Source organism: Sander vitreus, chromosome 5 (assembly GCF_031162955.1).
Source record: "Sander vitreus isolate 19-12246 chromosome 5, sanVit1, whole genome shotgun sequence".
NCBI classification, from domain to species: Eukaryota; Metazoa; Chordata; class Actinopteri; order Perciformes; family Percidae; genus Sander; species Sander vitreus.
In genome coordinates this window covers 7,775,288-7,796,339 of record NC_135859.1, presented here as the reverse complement: position 1 = coordinate 7,796,339, position 21,052 = coordinate 7,775,288, and the positions used below count along the sequence as shown (strand labels likewise).

Genomic DNA, 21,052 nt, shown 5'->3' with positions numbered 1-21,052 from the left:
TCATGAATATGTTCTGTTGGCAGGAGACAACTGCTCAGTCAATGTGGATGAGTGTGAGTCTGCTCCGTGTCAGCATGGAGGAACCTGTCAGGATCTGGTTAACTCTTATCAATGTGTGTGTCCAGATGGCTTCACAGGTAGGAAAAAAAAAACGCCTATCTGCTATTTTCTTATCTCCTAACAAACAAAACTGAGCTGCTCTTCCTCCAGAGGCACCCCGCAGAGTTGTGTCCTGTCCCTGTTTACTGTTCACCCTCACTGATTGCAGAAGGACAGGCACTTACCGAAATCACGACAGTTGCTGCATATGCTTGGTCAATGAGCTTGTACAGCTGTGATGATAACGCTACGTGTCCACGGTGCCGTTTTTTGACGGGAGGGATCGCCCTGCTTCCTGATGGGCTTGCCACTAGCTAGGTCTCAATTTTTCTTCAAATTCCAATGACATGCAAAGAAAATAGGCTACACCCTTCCACAACCTCGATGGCTGCACCCGATTGGAAGAACACTTTACTCGTAAGCGCTGGACGGAGCCACGGTGCCGCTGCAAAATAGCCTTGGGAAGGAACTTGTTTTGGTGGAAGATGTGTACGTTCAAAATTTGTTTTAGTCGTGCAACAGAAAACTCAGATTGGACAGATAGTCTAGCTAGCTGTCTGGATTTACCCTGCAGAGATCTGAGGAGCAGTTAACCATAGTCCTCATAAATAGACCGGAGTTTAGAATGCCACCACAATGAAAGAGGAAGGTAATGGACATCCGGGTGAAAGGAGCGTGTTCCGGCAGCAGCAATCCCGGAATTGGAACGTCGTGGATATAGACTACTACAACTCTAGCCTTAGCTGTCGAGTTCAGACAAACATCACTTTACTAGACTGATGTTAAAAGGGAAACAGTGGAAATCTTACCTTGGTATATTGATGAAACCGAGCTTTGACTTTAATACTGAGGCAATACGTAAGAAAGGTGAACAAATGGTAACTGTCCCGACACCATACTACGTACTAATGCTAAGCAGGTTTAAAGTCTGTTGTTGTGGTTCGAAGTGGAAAAGGGACAAAATAAAGTACATGCAAAAAAGTCGGTAAGCATACTAAAAAGAGTGGACTTTTGAGCGTGCTGTGTCTGTGGATGTACTATTCTTTCCTAATGTAATGCACAAAGGAAATGAAAGAGCTTCTCATAGCTACAAATTTAAATAAATCGCTAGTTTGACAATTACAAAGGTCTATGACAACAAATATAAGTATAAAGCTGGCTGGTAAAATTAGTGGTAGTAAGCTGCAACCCTACTTGTTAAAATATCCATTTTGGCGACCCAGCCCTCTTAAAGATACACTTATACCCTCTCTTCTGGTCAAGGCATTCTCATGAATGGGTCCGTATGATATCGTATGGAAATGTATGCCTACGAAATCAGGAGAAATCTGCAGAGCTTCGCACGGCGGGCTACGGACCTCTGTCACAGCTCGGTTGTATCAGTAGCAGTTGGCAGATGTGTTTAGCCGAAAATGAGTGACTTTGAGCCGGGTACAGAGCACCATGAGCTGCCGCTTGTTTCGGCGAAGATTACGGTTAAATTTATTTTTTGCCCCGACGAAAGTTAAGATTAGGCACCAAAACAGCTGGTTAAGATTAGGAAACACTCCAAGGAACACACATTTCCTGGGTGAAACTCTTTAGTTTTCCCCGGGAAGCAAACTCCGCTCCCTGGCTTGAAAGTCCTCTATGTTAACGTCCACCCATCCACCTCGACCACCTCCCTACATGCATTTTATTCCTTGTTTGGAAGACATTTTAAAGACTAAACCATCAATCAATACATCAGATAAATCAATAATTAACATAATGGTTAAATTCCATGCACAATAAACACTCATTCACTAATTTCAAATACCAGTATATTAGAAACTTCCTCACACAGACATCTTACATACCGTATATATCAGACTAGATTAGAATTGATAAAACGTCAAATCCTCTGAAATGTGTAACAAGCCAACTCTCTTTTACAGTAACTTATTTAATAGTAATCATTGTTTTTGTGCTAGTTTGGCTCACTGCAAAAAGATCTTAAGTGAAGTGAACAGAGCGTGTAGTAGAACCCAGTCTTGACAGATAACCTTCATGCCTTCAGGTCTCAGAATCTCCTTGGCCAAACAATAAAGGGTTAATCTTCCTCCTGCTTATCATTCCTCATGGCCAGCCAAGGTATTAATTCCTCATTAAAGGAGATTTGTCACCGCATCACTCAAAACGGGAGGAACCGCACCAAAAACTGACCATGAAACTCAGAAGTGAGGAATTCTGCCAGACGCTTTCATCAACAAAATGAGAGGCTAATTTAATTTGCTAACAGTATTATGGCCATGCAATGTGGAGGCAACAACAGAGCAGAGGATTGGAGGGGGATGAGCGTGCATATGGTATGGAGGAGCATAGCAGAAAACAACAAAGCCAATTAAAGGTGCCATATGTCAGGCGTCCTCCTTGGGTATTTAAACGGGGTTCTCCTATGAAATTTGTCAGGGGGAGGGGAGATTACAGCAAAGCTGCTTAGCAGCCTCATTAAAACCTGATGAAAAATAAAAGACGATACAAAACATTTGGAGCAAAACAAGAGCATTTTTCCAAATGATCTGTATTTAATTTTTCTGGTGTGCTATGCGGTAAACATTTCACTACTGTGCAACAGTGAGGAAAGAGAGAGGAAAACCCCATGTGGCTAAAAAAAATATGATCCTATTAACGTTGTATGGCACGTGTGCAAGAGGTTAACTTTTCACGTGTGTGAGGTGGTCGTCACTATAACCGGTTGTTAAGCCTGTAGAGATGAACCCTGCTTGTAGAGATGAACCTTTCTTGGCCATTTAGAGACAGACTGCAGAAGAAATAAAATAGTTTAAGAATACGTTCTTGGCTATTAAAAGATTTTTGTCTGCAGGGCTGTACCGGGTTTTACAAGGTTTGCCGAAGAAAAGAACTAAGCTTTGCGGTGACGACCACATCGAAAAAGATAAGAGTATACTCAAGAAAAGCTTCTCTAACTATGGGGAATGAAACCTCAAAGCCGTGCGACGCATCTGGACCCATAGTGGGTGAGATGATTAGAAAATATGGACCGGACTGCTTGAGATATCTGTCATATTGGTCAAAAAGCTTTGGCTTTCCAAAAAATGGATCACTGAGTCCAGGAAAGTTATTTTATCTGCTTTTATATATTTAACTGTTTTAACTGCTCTTCAATGTTTAATTTCTTATACTGCACTGTAAAAAATTTTTTCTCTTATTTTATCTGTTTTAAATTTTTTAATCTGTTTTCATGTAATGCCCTGTTGCTGAAATGTGCTATACAAATAAAGCTGCCTTGCTTGTGCTCTCTACATTGTACTTGAGCCATGCTTATAGAGAAAGGAGTAAGGAGCTAAGATTTTAAAGGCCGATGCAGGATCTGTTTGGGTTAAGGCAGTGGTGTCAAACATACGGCCCCTGGGCCAGAACTGACCCGCCAAAGGGTCCAATCAGGCCCACTGGATGATATTGCAAAGTGTGAAAATTGAAGAGAAGTAATTAATGCCGATTCCAAATTTACCACTTTAATGTCAGAGAATATCCAAGTTCTTTTTCCGTAAATTTACGACTTTAATCTTCGAAATTCAGAGTTTTTTTCTCAGACTATTACCCCTCTCTCCCGGATCCGTAAAATTATAGTTTTTTTTCCTACAATGGGAATGCTGTAGTAGCAGAAGCAACTTGCGTTTGCAAACATCACGCTGACAAGAAACTCTGTGGCAGAAAAAGTCTCTGATCTTTCTGGAGTGGTTTACTGGTCTGTCCCACTTTAGATCAAATTAGGGGTATGTGGCCCATGAACTCAATGAGTTTGACACCTCTGGGTTAGGGTTATTAGTGTGGTGATATATTATGAATAACGCGTTTCACATTGTGCCTTCCCCCGGTTTTGCTCATCACATCATCAGCAACAGGTGGATGCTTTTAAAGCTTGGTTAAAGTGTAACTCTCGCCAAAATGCAACCTAGGGTCTTTTTGTGAATGTACCCGCGTCAAACTTTCGTTTAAAAGCATATTTAGGACAGAAGCGCCACTTTTAAGATTTACCGTATTCTCGTTTTTCGGTCAAATGGCCTTTTGAATGGGAGTGCTAGGGGCACTTTTATGCTAGCCTCAAAATAGCTATTTTTAAAACACTAAGAAGGCTCGACACAACATGAAACTTTGCTCAAAGTATCACCAGGGGCTCTACACCTTAACAAAAGCATTGACAACATTGTTTGTGTACACAGAGTTTACTACAAAAAGAGGTTTTGAGTAACTCACTGTAGCTGTTGTTCTTCTGGTCGCCGTCTATCGAGCCAGACAAAAATAGTTGAGGGAGGAGAGTAAAGATGGAAAGCTCCTAAAGCTTAGTTCCATATAAATGCACGGATAATTCGTTGTTTTGTCGTTAGTGAAACACAATATTGACCTTGTAGTTGAAAAAGTAGCCTCATATAAGAATGACATGTCCTCCTATGGAGTCCGTTCATTCGCATTCGGAGATCGCCTATTTTGGACTGGGAAAATGGCGGATAGCGTAAACAACAACTGCTAACGTGAATTGCTCAAAACCTTTCTTTTTAGTAAACTCTCTGTACACAAACAATGTTCTCAATGCTTGCATTCATGTGTAGAGCCCCTGGTGATACTTCAAGCAAAGTTTCATGTTGTGTCGAGCCTTCTTAGTGTTTTAAAAATAGCTATTTTGAGGCTAGCATAAAAGTGCCCCTAGCACTCCCATTCAAAAGGCCATTTGACCGAAAAACGAGAATACGGTAAATCTTAAAAGTGGCGCTTCTGTCCTAAATATGCTTTTAAACGAAAGTTTGACTCAGGTACATTCACAAAAAGACCCTAGGTTGCATTTTGGCGAGAGTTACGCTTTAAGTAAACACAGTCCATGTGAAAAAAAAAATCTGCATTATTCATACACTGTATCTCCAGATTTCCAGCTAGTATCAACCACATCAATGCTGATGCATGTGCTGGTTGTATCAGAGTTCCATTTGTAAATGTTCTTTCAGAGGCTTAGGTGAAAACCTTGTTGAAAAAAACATTTATATCACCGAATACTGTGAGCATTGCCAATATGGAAGAAGATGATCTCTGAGATGAATTACGTGAATAAAGGCAGAATTCAAGAATACATGTTTGAATATAGTTTGACTAAAGTAAAATCTGAGATTTGTTTTCTAATCAATTGTTTAACAACTGAATTTCAAATAGGAGAGACTTTATTTGAGAGTGAAATAAATGTATTGACATCATGCACAATCAGGTTCAGAGATGTGGACCCCATCGCAATGTCATACATTTTTTAGGGGGTAGAAAGGCCATGGGTAGTACAGGAATATCCCCCAGATGGAGTCTAGAAACTGGTGGTGGTGTAGGGCAACAGCAATGATATGATTGGCTCACAGAGACCTTGGCAGAATCTGGTTGGTTTAACTGAAAGCGTGAACGCCCATAGTCAGCAGATTAAGATGTAAGAGAGTGAGAATGAATGAGAAGGTTCCCTTTCCTCGTTTCATTTCCTCCTCCTATCTTCTGCTAAGCCTCATTTAAGGGAACATATAATTCAAACATAACATTTTCAATTAACTTTTATCCCACACACCCTTTCCTACCCAACCCTGGCGACCATACAACAAAACACAGAATTTTGACAATCAAATAGGACATAAAGGTCAGAATAAAGTCAGAGAATGTAAGACTTAAATGTCACCACAGCTTAGACAGTCTGGCTTTTGTATTTCAGAATTTTGAGAAAAAGTTAGGATTGTGAGGTTAAAATTCTGAGACTTTAATCTCGTAATTGACTGACCATTCATAATTTATTTCAAACATTATAACCATTAAAATCTATAAATCTGAAGTTATTTCCCCCATAATTTCAAAATAATTTCTGAACTCCAAATTTCATTTTTTACTAGTGTAATACTAGTGTTGAATCTCCTTAAATTGTCTTAGAATCAGTTCAGAAGCAAGTCTTCCCACAGGCAATACACAAACAATGTGATCAAATCAGCCACAATGATGGATGAGACTGACTAGCTGCTATGCTAAAAGTTAATAAAAGTCCCGTCATCAATATGGGCTCCATGTATCGGTCCAGCCGTGCTCAGGCCTGAAACCTAGAACCTGCAGCACCTCCTGCAGGTTCATTCTCGTAGCTCCAGCCACTAGTGGGCATCCACAGGACAGCACATGAAGCAGGGAGGGGATGCAGCACTGCATTCCTCTTGTCAAGCACTGACAGGAGCCAGCTGGAGGCTGTAAGCTTACTGCTCTGCCAGGGCTGGGCTGCAGACAGGAGAGGAGCAGGGGGTGTGAGGGAGGGATTCGGGGAGGGACGGAGGAGGGAGAAAGAGAGTTAGGAAAAGAAGAGGTGGGCAGGGCTGCCTTGTAATCACTTCTGCCTATCTGCCTGGTACAGAGTGGAGGAGTGGAGGCACTTCTGCTTTGTAAGCTAAAGCGAGAGAGAGAGAGAGAGAGAGAGAGAAAAAAGAAAGCAAGCCTGGTTGTGTCAATTCTGTCAGCCAGCAGTGTGAGAAGTGTGTTGGCTGTTGACTCAGTGGATCATGGGGGGAAGCAGGTTGATGCTGCTGCTGTGCTGCTGCTCTGGGCTCTGGTGGCTGACAGGTACAGTATGGTACAGCACTTTAATGCTACATTAGCAAAGAAGAAAGTTGCGTGCTTGTGAATGAGGGTGGAGTCTTGGCACACAGAGAGGATGAACAGCTTTAGGGTTCCTTGGGTGTAGAGTATTTTAAAGGACTATGTTAATGCGAGTTGACTGATGCTGCCAGGGCTTAATGTTGAATGCGGTTTGAATAGATGGCTGTGACTACTAAAACCAGATACATTCAGTAGACTGTAATTCTGGCACAGGGTGTGTGTGAACAAGTTTGTCTGACAAGCATATAGTGCATTATTTCAGTGTGTAGCTGATACAGTCAGTATGACAGACACTGGTTTAATTGTGTTGAGGGATTATGTGCGGATCTAATTATTCTCTAATTGTGCAATTAATGGCCATTCCCTCCAGTCATTTCCTCATCTGCAAATGACAAATGAATGCCTTGTCTGAACCAAATCTGCCTGTTCATCTGTATGTGCTAAGTTCTGTGTCTAGTTTGAATTTCCAGGCTCCCAGTGCATCCTCCTTGATTGATTAAGAAGAATCATGAGATAACTAAATTATTATGAAACATGACTTCCTTTGTAATCCATGTGAAGGCGGTGTTTTGGCTGAAGAGTTTAATGAGCGTTGTTAAAGTAAGTTGTAGTACTAAACGTGAGTGTCTCTCCATGCAGGTGTACACTGTGAGGAGGACATCAACGAGTGCGAGAGCGATCCCTGCCAGAATGGCGCCACGTGTGAAGACGATGCCAACTCCTATAGATGTCACTGCCCCGTGCCAGAGCCTGGCCAGGAGCCTTGGGGCGGGCGAGACTGTGACGTCCTTCTGATCGGCTGCCAACAGCACCAGTGTCAACATGGAGCAGGTTGCGTCCCCGTACTGACCAATGATGGAGAGCACAGCTACACCTGCCTGTGTCCGCCTGGCTGGACCGGAGAACGCTGCAACACCTCCACCACCTTCTCCTTCAACTCTGAGGGCTACATCCACATGCAGCTGCCTATTTCAAAAAACAGGACAAAACGAGAGACCAAAGACCACAATGACGGGCTCCACATGCAGCTCCGATTCAGGAGCACTCTGCCCGACATGGTGCTGTACTACCGGGGCACCATGGAGCGCTTTGTCTCCTTGGAGCTTGTTGGAGGCTCCCTTCAGGCCAGGGTGAAGTCAGGGAAGGTACTGCAGGTAATTTACCCTGGCCCAGTCAATGACGGGGAATGGCACCAGGCCACTGTGACCATGGATGAGAGGCTGGTTCTGGTCGTAAAAGGACCCGGCTGTGAGGAAGAGTGCCTGGTGAAAAATGAGGGCTACAATCATCTTATCTTCCTACAGCCTAGCTCCTTTCAACATCTGTATGTTGGAGGGGCACCGCAGGAATATTTGGCCCAAACGTCCAGCGGAAGGGGGTTCATTGGCTGCATGCAAGACCTTCAAGTTGACCACAAGCTGCTTCTACCTCAGGATCTCATTAAAGAGGAGAACCAGGCCTTGGAAATGGGATGCAGCAAAAACGATTGGTGTCAAGATGACCCATGCATGCAACGTGGGCAGTGTGTGGACATGTGGGTTCGTCCCAGCTGTCGGTGTTATCGGCCCTACTATGGCGAAAGCTGTGGGAAAGGTGAGAATACCTATAGTATACTTATAGGTTTGCAGCAAAACCACTACTTATAGACCACTGAATAGATTACTTTGTGGCTAGCGATCAGAGTGGTGGTCTTCAAGACTATGTGTAGGAGGAACTGTTGGAATGCCTGTGTATGTGGGATTCTTACCCTGTGACCAATACTTGAGACAAACACAGATTGGTATGCCAATTTGATCTCTTGGTATTGTTGTCCATATGCTACAGTATCTCGCTCAAAGTGAGGATCCTATTTTTTAGTGAGGGTATGACAAATCAAAAAGTATGAATGAAAACCAAAGTCCCTTCTAATGAGCACTTAACAAACACTTTGTCTGAACAAAGCTGGATATATCAAAGTCTAAGCTTCTTTACCTCCCATTATGAAGTGGAGTTAGCTCTTACTGCTGTTTGGGGCTGCTATCATGCCAAATCACAGAGTTTGGTGCAAAAAAAAAAAGTGTTAATGGAATTTCTCTTCAGTCTCATAGATACAAAGAGATACAAATAAAGCCACCACAAATTCAGCATGATGTGTTAAAGAATTACTCCAGCAATCTAGTATTGCACTGCCATAAAGTTTGGGCAGAAAAAAAGAATAGCACCTCACAACGGCAAAGCCATTCAAAATGCTTTACATTAGACATAAAAAATGTAATAACGCAGCACAGGCCCAATCCTGACATGTGTTCCATACAGTATGGGTCAAAAAGCACTGCATCCTGCACTTACCGTGATGCAACTCAACCATTTACCTTCCTAGTAAATGCACTTCTTTCAAAATTTCTGTTTAAAAGTACAGTTCAAGCCAGAGCTGAGACACACAAGTGTTGTGTCTTGAAAATGCTCCTCAATAGCCTCACAAGACATTATAAAACCGTTTCAGTAGTACCTCCCCAAAATAAGTAAAAAGTACAAAAAAGTATTGCTGATGTAGGTGTAGCATGTGCCAGTGTGTTGGTTAATATACTGACAAATGTGTGCTTCCCATCCCCCCTCAGAGTATCCATCCTGGACCTTCGGACATGAGAACACCACCAGCTACGCCAGCTTCAACATCTCGGAAACTCATGGAGACAACTTCACTATCTCCTTTTTAATGCGTTCCCTCAAACACAACGGTCTGCTCCTGCAACTCCGTCGAGAAGGAAAGCCCTACCTGACACTCTATCTGAAGGAGGGCACTGTAGCTATTTACAGCCCTCACACCACTCTGCTGTCAGAGGCCATGTTCGTCACTGACGGCAACAACAATTTAGTGACTGTAAAGGTACAGTATGGCCATGTAGTCTACCCCAAAGCAGGGAATCATCGGGCATTAGGGAATGTGAGTGTAGAGGCAGGGGACGTGGTATATGTGGGAGGGCTCCCTGCAGGCAAGAGCATGAATGCCTGGGGTGGAAATTTCAAGGGCTGCCTGCAGGACATTCAGCTGGACCACAAGCATCTGACCACTGAGGATCATGCAGAGGGGGTGGAAGTTTACCAGGCAGGCACAGAGGAGAACGTGCTGCCAGGATGCCAAAGTGATGACACATGCAAGGTAAAAGAGAAATGTATAACCAGCTGCATTATTATCACCTTAACTACTTAATTGATATACATTTGACGAAATGTATGCTTCTCTCAAAATCATGAAATGTAGAGAAAGGCTGAAGTGATATTCCGTTTGGTAATGTTACTAACATTTTTGAACTAGAGTACAATTATGAATATTTACACCTGACTATTTTTACACCGCAACAAAATTCTATTTAATTTCAAGGCTCCCATGGTAATCCCAAACAACATTTGGGTCAGGGGTCTTTCGAACCTAAACTACTGCTCAGCTGTCACTAAGACTACCTCTGCAACACATTTTCATGAATGGGTTTGTATGATATCGTACGAAAACGTATGCACATCAATTCGTATGATATCCTACAAAATTACACAACCGCCGGCTGGTTGAAGTGACAACCAGTCACATGACAGTTAAGTTTAGCGGTCTTTACAGTTAAATTTAGCCGAGAAGTCATTTCAGAGGCTGTTTCAGTTGAGTTTAGTCAACAAAAGGAGACTGTGAGCTGGGTAGAGGGCACTGCGAGGTGATAGTCCTTTCAGGGGCCTTTGCAGTTGAGTTTAGCCGACAAAAGATGACCGCCATGCACCGACGACCAAAATGACGAGTTAAGATTTGGATTTACATGCCGGTCCCCAAGTAGTACTCCCGGGACACAAACACATGTTTCCTGGGTGAAAATCTTGTGCTTTCCCCGACACAAGATCTCACGTTTTAGAAACTGAAAACGATCCAAACTGTTCTGTCCATCAACTATGTGTTTAATCGTCTAATCATTTCAGCTGGACTTCTTGGCCGTTATATTGTTATAATACAACATCGTATTTTATAAACTACATGTGTTTTGTGTGCTAAAATCTTAATTTGTAAAGTAAGTAACTAAAGCTGTCAGATTAGTGTAGTGGAGTAAAAAGTACAATATTTTTCTCTGAAATGTAGCGGAGCAGAAGTAGAAAGTGGCATTAAAAGAAAAGACTTAAGTAAAATACAAGTACCTCCAATTTGTACTTAAGTAGAGTACTTGAGTAAATGTACTTATGTTATATTACACCACTTATCGTGGTGCCTTTCGTGCACATCGTGGAATACATACGAATTAAAGTGCATTACTTTTCGTAGCGATATGTACGAATGGTTCGTAAGAACAGCCTGACCTCTGTTACTTATACTTTTTCTACTATGATTCTCTACAGCACATTTTTCTACAACTCCTGCTTCTGCTACCGCTACTACAGCTACTATTAATGCTACTGTCAAACTAACAAAGAGAAAATTAATGCACAATAACATGGAATCTGCTTCATGTGTTGCATCATAAATCATTTTTTGTATTAGGCTTGGTCGAACTTTGTTGTAGTGATACATTGTTCAATAGAGTTGTTCAATGTCTTGAGCTACCTTACCTCCAACAGTGAGGCTGTAATGCACAGTGTTAGATTGACCCCGTTAAATTTTTACCACTATTGTGGGAAATGGTGTACAGTAAGGTTTGGTTTGACAGGCCATGGTGTTTAAAGCTGTATGTCTCCAGCTTTAGCTGTACTCCATCTCAGTTGTTCTTCTCATTTGAGGACGACAGATTATTAGACAATGAAAATAATCATTAGTTTCTTTGCCACACTAAAGTCAGCAGGTAAATATACAACTACTGGATGTTTACATCCTATGTTAGCATTGCTGTTAAAGTGTAGCTAAGGCTAATGGGGAATGTAATGTCTAGATCACCAAAGTCATTTGAATTCATTCTCTGGGGTCTGTAGCCTACCACATTTAATTCCAACCCATCCAATAGATTTTTTGTGTGAAATTTCAGTTTGGACCAAGGTGGTGGACCAACACACTGACCAACCAACATTGCCATCTCTAGAACCACTTTAACATGGCTATATTATGTAATTAAGCAAAAAGAGTGCATGACATCCAACATATCAGAGATTGACAAAAGTGTGTGGCTAATATACAGTTTTAATAAAAAGCCCCAGATAAACCCTATTATGTTTTGCCAGTGTGTAGCTCTAACAGCGCCTCGGCGGTGCTGTTTGATGGCTGATAGATAGTGCTGTACTGTTTTGCCTCAACCCTATTAACATTGATCTGGTTGTGAATCCCTTTGATCTGTAAGTTACCGCTCAATCCTCTCTGCCATCGCATCAGGTGGGAGATTTTACAAGTGATCATCTAATCCATCCATCTGTGTTTGTCTTGTCACAGGATCAGCCCTGTTTTAATGGTGGACAGTGTCAGGTTACCTGGAATGACTTCAAGTGCAACTGTTCCATTAACTTCTCAGGCCGGCTGTGCGCAACACGTTTGTGGTGCGTCGACAACCCTTGTTCTGACGCAATACGCTGTGTGGACCTACAGGACGGATATGAGTGTGAGTAAACTTTTGACAGTGATTATCACTCTCTTATCAAGGTAGGGCGAGTCAAGTCAGGTGAGGTCAAGTTTATTTGTTTAGCTCTTAATTTCTTAATTAGACTTACCGTCTTGAAACGTTTCTGAAGCTCCAGTTAAGGACAACCTGCCAACCCTAGATCCTGACATCAAAGGAAAAACGAGAGAGGGAAGAAACTCTATGACCTCAAGAGTTTGACTGCAAAGGGTGCTAAGAAGAGAAATTATCCGACCTACTGAAATACACAAACAACAAATAAATAGTTTATGGTTGATGCTTTTTCCAAGTAGCAGAAATAAAATGGGAACAGGGAACCTCAGAGACACACCGGAAATGCGACACTGACAACAGATCTAATGAACAAAAATCTGTTTACTTGTGGCTTATTCCAGTGATCTTGATTACCCATCATGTGTGACTGCAGTGGGATTTGAAATCCTGACTGTCGATTTTTGACTCATCAGTAGATTAAGAGAGATGTTATATATATGAGCTTTTTCCCTTAGTTTGTGGAAGAGTTAGGTGCACATATATGGCAGGGGGTTTGGAGGTCCTCCCCCAAGAAAATGTTAATTGCAATTTTACATCATTTTGGACCATTATTATTACCCTATCTGTGTACAAAAAGTTGGAAAAGCTAGAGCAGATAAAAAATAAACAACACCGATATACAGTTTAAAGACAAAACCTGCTAAATAAGTCCACTGGGGACCAACTAGAACCATTGGACAGTGTTGTAGTCAAGACCACCTAAACCAAGACCAAGTCATTACCAAGACCAGAGTGTATGGAGACCCAGACAAGACCAAGACTTTAAGGGGTTGAGCCCAAGGCAAGACTAACGCCGGGCGAGACCGAGTCAAGACCAAGACCAGACCAGTGCGAGTCCCACACTGCTGAAGAGTTTTGGTACAATGGCAGATTGATAACGTTAGCTAGCTAGCTTCGCTAGCATCACTTACACTTAGCTTACCTTTCTTTATGCTTCCTTTCTAAGTGCCGATAAAAATTTGAGGTGGTCTTGGCTGTCTAAATCAGTGTTACATTGCAGAATTTACACATTACTGTGTGTTTTCTTTTAGATGTTGTTAACTAGTTAGGTAGCTAAATTGTATTACCGATGATTTGGCTGACGTCTCCCAGACGCCAACATTTTTCTCCTGTCTCCCTTTTCATTCACTTTCTTGGGAGTGTGTTTAGGGGGCAGGGAGAGGGCGTTAACAGTAACATATTTCAAATTAGAAATGAGTCAAGTTATTGGTTGCATTTGAGGCAGGACGTTTTACATCCAATCACAGTAATGATGTTATCACATACTGTAAATCAGACAATACACAGGCAATTTAATGATATCCCTGCAGTTGTGGTCTTGACTGGTCTTGAAATAAAATCCAGAGTCCTCTTTATCTGAGACCGAGACAAGGCCATGTAAAAAAGTGGTCTATTCCTAGACGAGACCTTCAAAAAGTGGTCTTAAGACCAAGATCGATCTCGAGTACTACACCACTTCCTTTAGCTCTGGGAAATATAGTTTAGTTATTTTCCGAAGCAGTCCACTTTGATTCTATATTCAATTGGCTTAGGTGGTGTGGCCCAAAACGGCTTGGGTGCTGTGCCTAAGCCTTATAATGGAAGGGAAAACCCTGTTTATAAAATTTTAAAACATTACTATTCAAGTGATACTTGAGCAATTTACTATTGAACTCCCTTAAAGTTAGTGGAAACATTAAAAGAAGAATGGGCGAAACCAGTGCGGGAGATGTAGAACTGTCCTGACATTTTCTCTTTAGTATAGACCAAGCTCCCAAAACAATCACTACACTACATTCCCCATAATGCAATGTGATACTTTCATTAGACCTTTGCCTGGTTAATGCTCATGTCTTTCAAGTTCCACGCTCCCAGTATGTACTGATGGCTTTCATTAAACATTTTTAGTCACATAGCTTAAACTGAGAAATGATGACATAATCAGGGTAATTGTCCCAGGCTACATCCACATTACTACGTTTTCATTTTTAGACAGCGTTTTGAAAGAAAAATGATCTCTGTCTGCACAAGTTTTGAGTCAGCATGTAACTTGTACACAATTCTTGGTGTCAGTAACATTTCAAAACTGCTCACATGATATTTTCCTCCCACAGGTTTAACTGAAGCCATTTTTCAGGACAACGCTCTTCAGTATGTTTCCAACGGTTCCCTGCTGAGCCCTGTTACCAACATCACCATGGATGTACGGACGCGGGACGAGAGCGGGATCTTGTTGCGAGCCGGCAGCAGAGCCGAAGTCTTCTGCATTGGTCTGCTCAACTCCTCCCTGCTGGTCAAATTAAACAGCGGGGCGAGTGCAGAGCTGCTGGCCTTCACAAGTGACAGAGCCATCGCAGACGGAGCATGGCATCACATCCAGCTGACCATGGTTGATCCCACAGAGTTAGCATCCCGCTGGCGCCTTACCGTCGATGGGCAGAGAGTTGGTGGTAGCTTCGGCGTTGGCGGCAACCTTAACTTCCTGAATGACACCAAAATCTGGCTGGCGGAGAAATACACTGGATGTTTAGGGGAGGTGAGAGTGGGTGGAGTCTACCTGCCGCTCATAAATGTACCAGACGCCCCGCAGGTGAGCCGGTTCTCCAGATTGGGTGGGCACGAGCCAATCATAGGATGCCAAGGTGAACCGATTTGCGATTCCCAGCCCTGCCTCAACCAGGGTGTATGCCAGGACCAGTTTAATGAGTTTAACTGCAGCTGCAGCGCAGGATGGGAGGGGGAACTGTGCGAGCTGGATGTTAATGAGTGTTCTTCAGGTCCCTGTGTCTACGGTACATGTACAGACCTTCTGGCAGACTACCAGTGTGACTGTGAGCCTGGATACATAGGGACAAACTGTCAAGAAGAGGTGGATAACTGTGTGGAGTTCAGCTGTGTGAATGGAGGAACCTGCGTGGACAGGTTGGGAGCTCACACCTGTTCATGTCCTCCTGGCTACGTCGGCAAACGCTGCCAGTGAGTACAACGCTTTCTACACAGCACACTTTAGGCTTTTTACCTTTTGCACATATTTTTGAGAATTACCATGACTCATCAGTGACCTGATTATGCTGCAGTGTAATGACATCATTGTAGGCTGAATAAGCATCCTTTCTAGTTGGCCGTTTGTGTAGACATGCTGGTGATTAGCTGTGGGCTGGGACAATATGCTTTTGTCAATAATTGTTATTATTAAAAAATATTGATTAGTTTTGTTTCATTGCTACACATAACTGGCTTCATGTTCACGGCATTCTTATAAAAACATTTGCTTCAGATAATTCTTTACTCCTTAAAATATACGAGAGTAGATTCAATAATAACAACAGCAACAATGCAATTGTATACCCAGAAGTTAACCATTTATTAATATTAGTAAGTTGCCTGTGCAATGAAAAAGGTTGTAATCAGTCAGAAAGTAGAATGCTTCATTTGATGTGGCACAAGCCACTGTCAATGCAAAGTGTCAAATCACACCCACTCTTGTTCAAAATAAGGTGGGCGCCAAAATCATTATTGTATGATTGTTGGATTAATTGTGAAGATCTTAGTTTCACCTGCACGGACTTTGGGTCATTATTAAAGGTCATCTAAATAACTTGTATAACTACAAAAATCATACCTTAGAGTGTAATGAGTGTGTGTGTCCAATAGGTGGCGGTTCCCTCCAGTGGCGTGCGATGCATACACAGAGTGTCATAACGGAGGGGTTTGTATAGGAGGTGACTCTGGAGGCAACTGCACCTGCAAGCCGGGATACACGGGTGCCAGGTGAGAGCCGCACATTCCTCACCACACACACACACACACCTGCTGCTCAGGAGAAAGTCTGAACCACATCCAAGTGTAAAGGAGGAGTGTCAGGAGTGTGTGTGTGTGTGTGTGTGTGTGTGTGTGTGTGTATGTGTGTGTGTGTATATGTGTCTGCTTTGTCAGTCAGGGTTGTGTTAAAACCCTTCTGATGTGTTTCAGGTGTGAGACAGAAATAGATGAGTGTGAGTCCAGCCCTTGTCTCAACGGTGCCACCTGTCTGGACAGACTCAACCACTTCCAGTGTGTGTGTGTGCCGGGTTTCAGCGGCACAGTGTGCGAGAGCAACGTAAGTGACAGACTGGCTTTGAGTTAATTCACTTTCACAGCACATGTGCAAAATTAGAACCTGAATCTGAGTGACGGGTTTAATATCCATGGCTTAGATGCAAGTAGCCTAACCTTTAGCTGCTACAGTTTAAATAGGAAAACGTATTTTTGCATGGTTTGCATTTGTATTGTTTCACTACTTATACAATTATTTTAAGTACATATTATTTACAATACACAGCGTGACTGAAACCTATGAATATAATAGGCCAGGCCAATCAGAGAGCTTGTTTCCATGCTAATTTGCATTGTCTTTCCAACTAGCACCAGGCCCTAAAGGCTCAGGGAACGCCTACATGAAAGAGGAAATTATTATCAAATTCGATTTGGAATTGGATAAGGAAAATGCTCTTTTTTTATTCATTAATTCATTAATGTATTTTTAAATGATGCATTTATTTACTATTTTAAAGTTTAACTTTGAAACTCTTCTCATAGTTCCTCTATTTAATAATGGATTAAATAATGAATTTGAAAACCAGTTTGATAATTCCTGTTTTAATGTACAATTATTTAATATTTAAATTGTAATATTTATTAAATAAAATTTCCAATTTCCAAGATCCTGGAGGTGCTCCATACTACAGAAGCCATGATCTGTTAATAGGAAACAACAGACATAAAGTACATGAAAAGTATGTTTAAAACACAAGGGACAGCAAAATAGCATTACTATATCTTAATCCATAATGTATTGGCCCAGTCCAGTATTAACCTCTTCAAATGTGTAACCTTTCAGGATTTCTGAAATAGCACTAAAGGTTGCAGAATGTTCCATACACATAAGGGAACATGTAAACTTTTACATTCCAGTTGATACCTGAAAATCACTTAAATTAAGGTACAGTATTGTATAACTAAAGGTGAGTAGGTTAGAAAAGTTACAAAAAGTGTTATTATAACAGCAAATAGGGCTGGGCAATACGACGATATAAATCGTCAAAACGACATAAAAATGTCTGTCGTATATACTTTTTATCTTTATTATTATCGTTTCTATTGCTGCATTACAGCCATATTTACGCCATTTGGACAGCGCTTTACGTTCTGATCCTTGGGCGTTATGTTCATTTTACATTACAGTCCTTAACCCTCTGAGGTCTAAGGGCATTTTTAGATATCTTCTTGAATTCTCCTTTTAAGGGTTTTTAAATATAACCTTATTATGCGTTTCATATCAAAATGTTCAGATCAAACTCAGATTTCTGTATAGTGACGCCCAAAATGGATTCAGAGCAATGCATAAAGAGATAAATTGGCCCTAAAGCAGAAATATTTCTCAAATATCTTGTGAAAAACATACCTACACTCAATTGTTTTGGTGCTCTAAATGAGTTTACAAAAGTCTCGGGTTCACAAAAGTAGCGTAATATATGAATAAAATTGTAAATACATGTCTGAAATTAAATTTTGTAATATCACTTTGAGTAGTATTTTGAGTAGGAGTGTCGTCAAACATCACCGGTGCGTCTTTTGTCCTCTACTCTAGTAGTGCTCTACTCTACTTTCCGTTTGTGAAGTATTTAATTCCTACAGGAGAATACAAACATTTTGTGTTTTTTTATGTAGACTTTTTATTTATTGAATTACCAGAAAACATGCTATATCATGATAAATATCGTCATCGAGATATTAAATTACCTATATCGGGATAGAAGATTTTAGCCATATCGCCTAGCCGGAATGGAAATACTAATAAAACACTATAAAGAAAACGTATATAAACAACAGGAGTGTGTTACACATAAGTTAAGTAGTGTATAGGATGCTAGAAAGTGAACCTTATTATTGCAAAAAAATTATAATAAAAAAAAAGTATCTCTGTCATACCATGGAAGTAATCTGTAAGCCCTCTTGGGTTTCTGGCCTCACTAATGCTCTTGTGGCTGAATAAGAGTAAACATTTCACATTTTCACATACTGTGTTCTCTATCGTATGTGGACTATCTCTCCACAGAGTTACATATTCCATATGTACGGGGGACTGACCCACTGGGGCAGTTGAAGTTTATATCACTTTAAGACACACCTCTACCTGGCCCATGCTTGGACATAAAAGGCCCAGGTGTGCATGGGTTCACTGATTTATATTAATTGGAACGGTATCCGAGCGGCCGTGCCCTGTAGAGATAGTCTCTTCACTCAGAGTACCAAGGTTACCTTGTAACCAAACGTTATTTTTCCAGCAAAGTTTATCATGAGGATCACTCCAATGGTTTGACGGTTTGACCGCTGACATTCTTTAAAAGTGCTGCAGAGCATCTGGACTAAAATCAATTTAACATTCAACAACATATTACCATGTATAACTGCAGTCATAATGGCTTATTAGTTCACAGACTTAAGTTAGTAATAGTTTTTTGTCCAGATTCTCTGCAGACAAGGCAACAGTCATGCAAGGGGAGAAAAAAAAAATCATCTATAAATCATCTATTAACCATTAATAAACCCATTAGTTACAACTTCTAATCTACTCGGTGCCATATTTACCCCTTGTGTTCTCTTCCTGTCGACTGTGAACTTGTTGTTGTTCCGCGTCAAAATTTCTTTTGGCTGTTTTTTAAGTGTTTTTGTCAATTTCTTTAACACTTTTTTATTCATGGTCAATACACCTAATTTATATGACATTATACCTCAGTTTTGGAGTTAAAAGCTGAGTTATAAATCATTTTGACTAATAGTTCTAATAGACTAATAATCAGAGGATGTTGAGTGAATCACAGACGGGCATCTGTCAAAGTTTAGTCAGGATACTGTTTTGAATCATTAAAATTTTTTTCAAATGCTATAAAATTGAATTAAACCCAAATTCAATGAAAGCAATCATTCATTTTATGTGCGAAGAACGTTGTGGTTCCAAACAACGTAGATCCATGCATCCATGTTATTTTTGGGCAACTTTGTTGAGTCAAATTACACACACAAACACAAGGATTAAAATAGTACCAAAAAAGGTATGGTACATAACCAGGGTTTTAAATTAACACCTGGCAACTGACTAAATGCGGGAAAAACTTTCCTTCAGCGGGTATTGTTAAGTTACTAGCCACTTTGGATGAAAGAAGCAAATAAAACTGCGTCTGTTTGAATCGGCCGGCTGCAAAGAACAAAGTGAGTGTTGCCAGACTGGTCTGTTTTCCGCTAAGAAATTTGAGTGGTGTGTGGCTTGGAAACGTTATCTTTATCTGGCAACACTGCTTGTAGTAGCCTACTAATCCTACATTTCCCAGGAAAACTTTATCGTGAAGTGTCTTGCAACTGTTGGCTATGAGACCTAACGTGTGTGGTATTGGTTATGAACTATGATGAAACAGAGAAGACGAGCGGAACGGCGCCAAACAAACCAAAGGAGCTGAAATTAAAGAAAAGTTAGTGAGATAAAAAACAAACGTGGGGATATTTTTCGGGATTTAAGAAACCAGAAGAGCAAAGCGGGAAGGCTGCAGAGAGAGGTGACAATGAAGATGAAAGAGGAGGGGGAAAGAAGTGAAATTTGGCTAGTGGAAAATCTCATTGGCTGGTCATTTTTTAAAATCTACTAGCCACTTTGGCATGTGATAAAAAAAAAAAAAGTTTATTTAAAGCCCTGTACATAACGATCTGTTCTGTGCTCTTGCAGAAAGCGGAGCATATGGAGCGAATCCCCTGGCTGGTGGTGACCATTCCCCTGATCACCCTGTGTGTGTTACTGGCCATCCTGGTGGTGTTTTGCCTCATCATGACAGCGCGGAAGAAGCGGCAGTCAGAGGGCACGTACAGCCCCAGCTCACAGGAGGTGGCCGGAGCCAGGCTCGAGATGGGCAGTGTCCTCAAAGTGCCCCCAGAGGAGAGGCTGATCTGAGGCCTGCAGCCTTGCCTCACAGCCTCACATCCAGTAGATGGATCTATGTAAAGGGGCAGAGAGAACATAAGCTCTGCAGTGTCACACTGGCGGGCCCTCCTGCCCTCTGAAGAAGTGATGGAGGATTACTCAGTCAGTGCGTTTACATGCACAGCAGTAACCGGGGTATGGTCTTACCCTTGTTAAGTGAAGAACCTGGTTATGCCAGTTCTCCCTGCATACATAACGGGGAAGAATGCAAAGAATAACAAGAGTAACTCCACCTCCGGTACAGTAGGTGGTGCTCTACCAACGTACAACTGGTAGGAAAAAAGTTTTTTTCTTAAAATCACAACAGCTTGGAAAACCTGGAGAACATGGACGAATTTTCAGTGCTGTACATTTAATACATTCTTCATGCCTTACTTCTCGTACTGGCGTGGGTTTAAAGGTTTAAAGCTTGTGTTGTTGCTGTTGCTGTTTGGCGCTGTTGTTTCCAACTGCTCTCTTATATTTCCGTGCAGCAGAGAGGGCAGGGGCTGTTATAACCTACGGAGCATGCGCAGACGCATAACCCGAGCTTACCCCGATGTATACATGCCCGAATACCCCGGTTACTAAAGGAGTTCTGTAGGTCCGTTAACCAGGGTATGAGTACTTTGATTTTAGCTGGGGTTAGGTGTTTACATGGCGTTTGAGTAAACGGGGCATTGCCTTAACCCGAATATAATCACTCAGGTTCTTAAACTGCATGTAAACGCACTGAATAATG

General features: G+C 41.6%; 1 protein-coding gene across 1 annotated transcript in view; it reads left to right on the top strand.

The window, feature by feature from the left end:
* The window catches only part of LOC144517983 (protein crumbs homolog 2-like), a 41,882-nt gene extending 21,581 nt beyond the window's left edge, over positions 1-20,301 (top strand). Inside the window, exons 6-13 of the mRNA XM_078250294.1 lie at positions 24-137; positions 7,375-8,328; positions 9,333-9,874; positions 12,104-12,269; positions 14,435-15,296; positions 15,975-16,091; positions 16,293-16,419; positions 20,080-20,301. Coding sequence (XP_078106420.1) covers positions 24-137; positions 7,375-8,328; positions 9,333-9,874; positions 12,104-12,269; positions 14,435-15,296; positions 15,975-16,091; positions 16,293-16,419; positions 20,080-20,301 — 3,104 coding nt within the window. The remainder of the gene's footprint in view (positions 1-23; positions 138-7,374; positions 8,329-9,332; positions 9,875-12,103; positions 12,270-14,434; positions 15,297-15,974; positions 16,092-16,292; positions 16,420-20,079) is intronic.
* Positions 20,302-21,052: the final 751 nt, after the last annotated feature.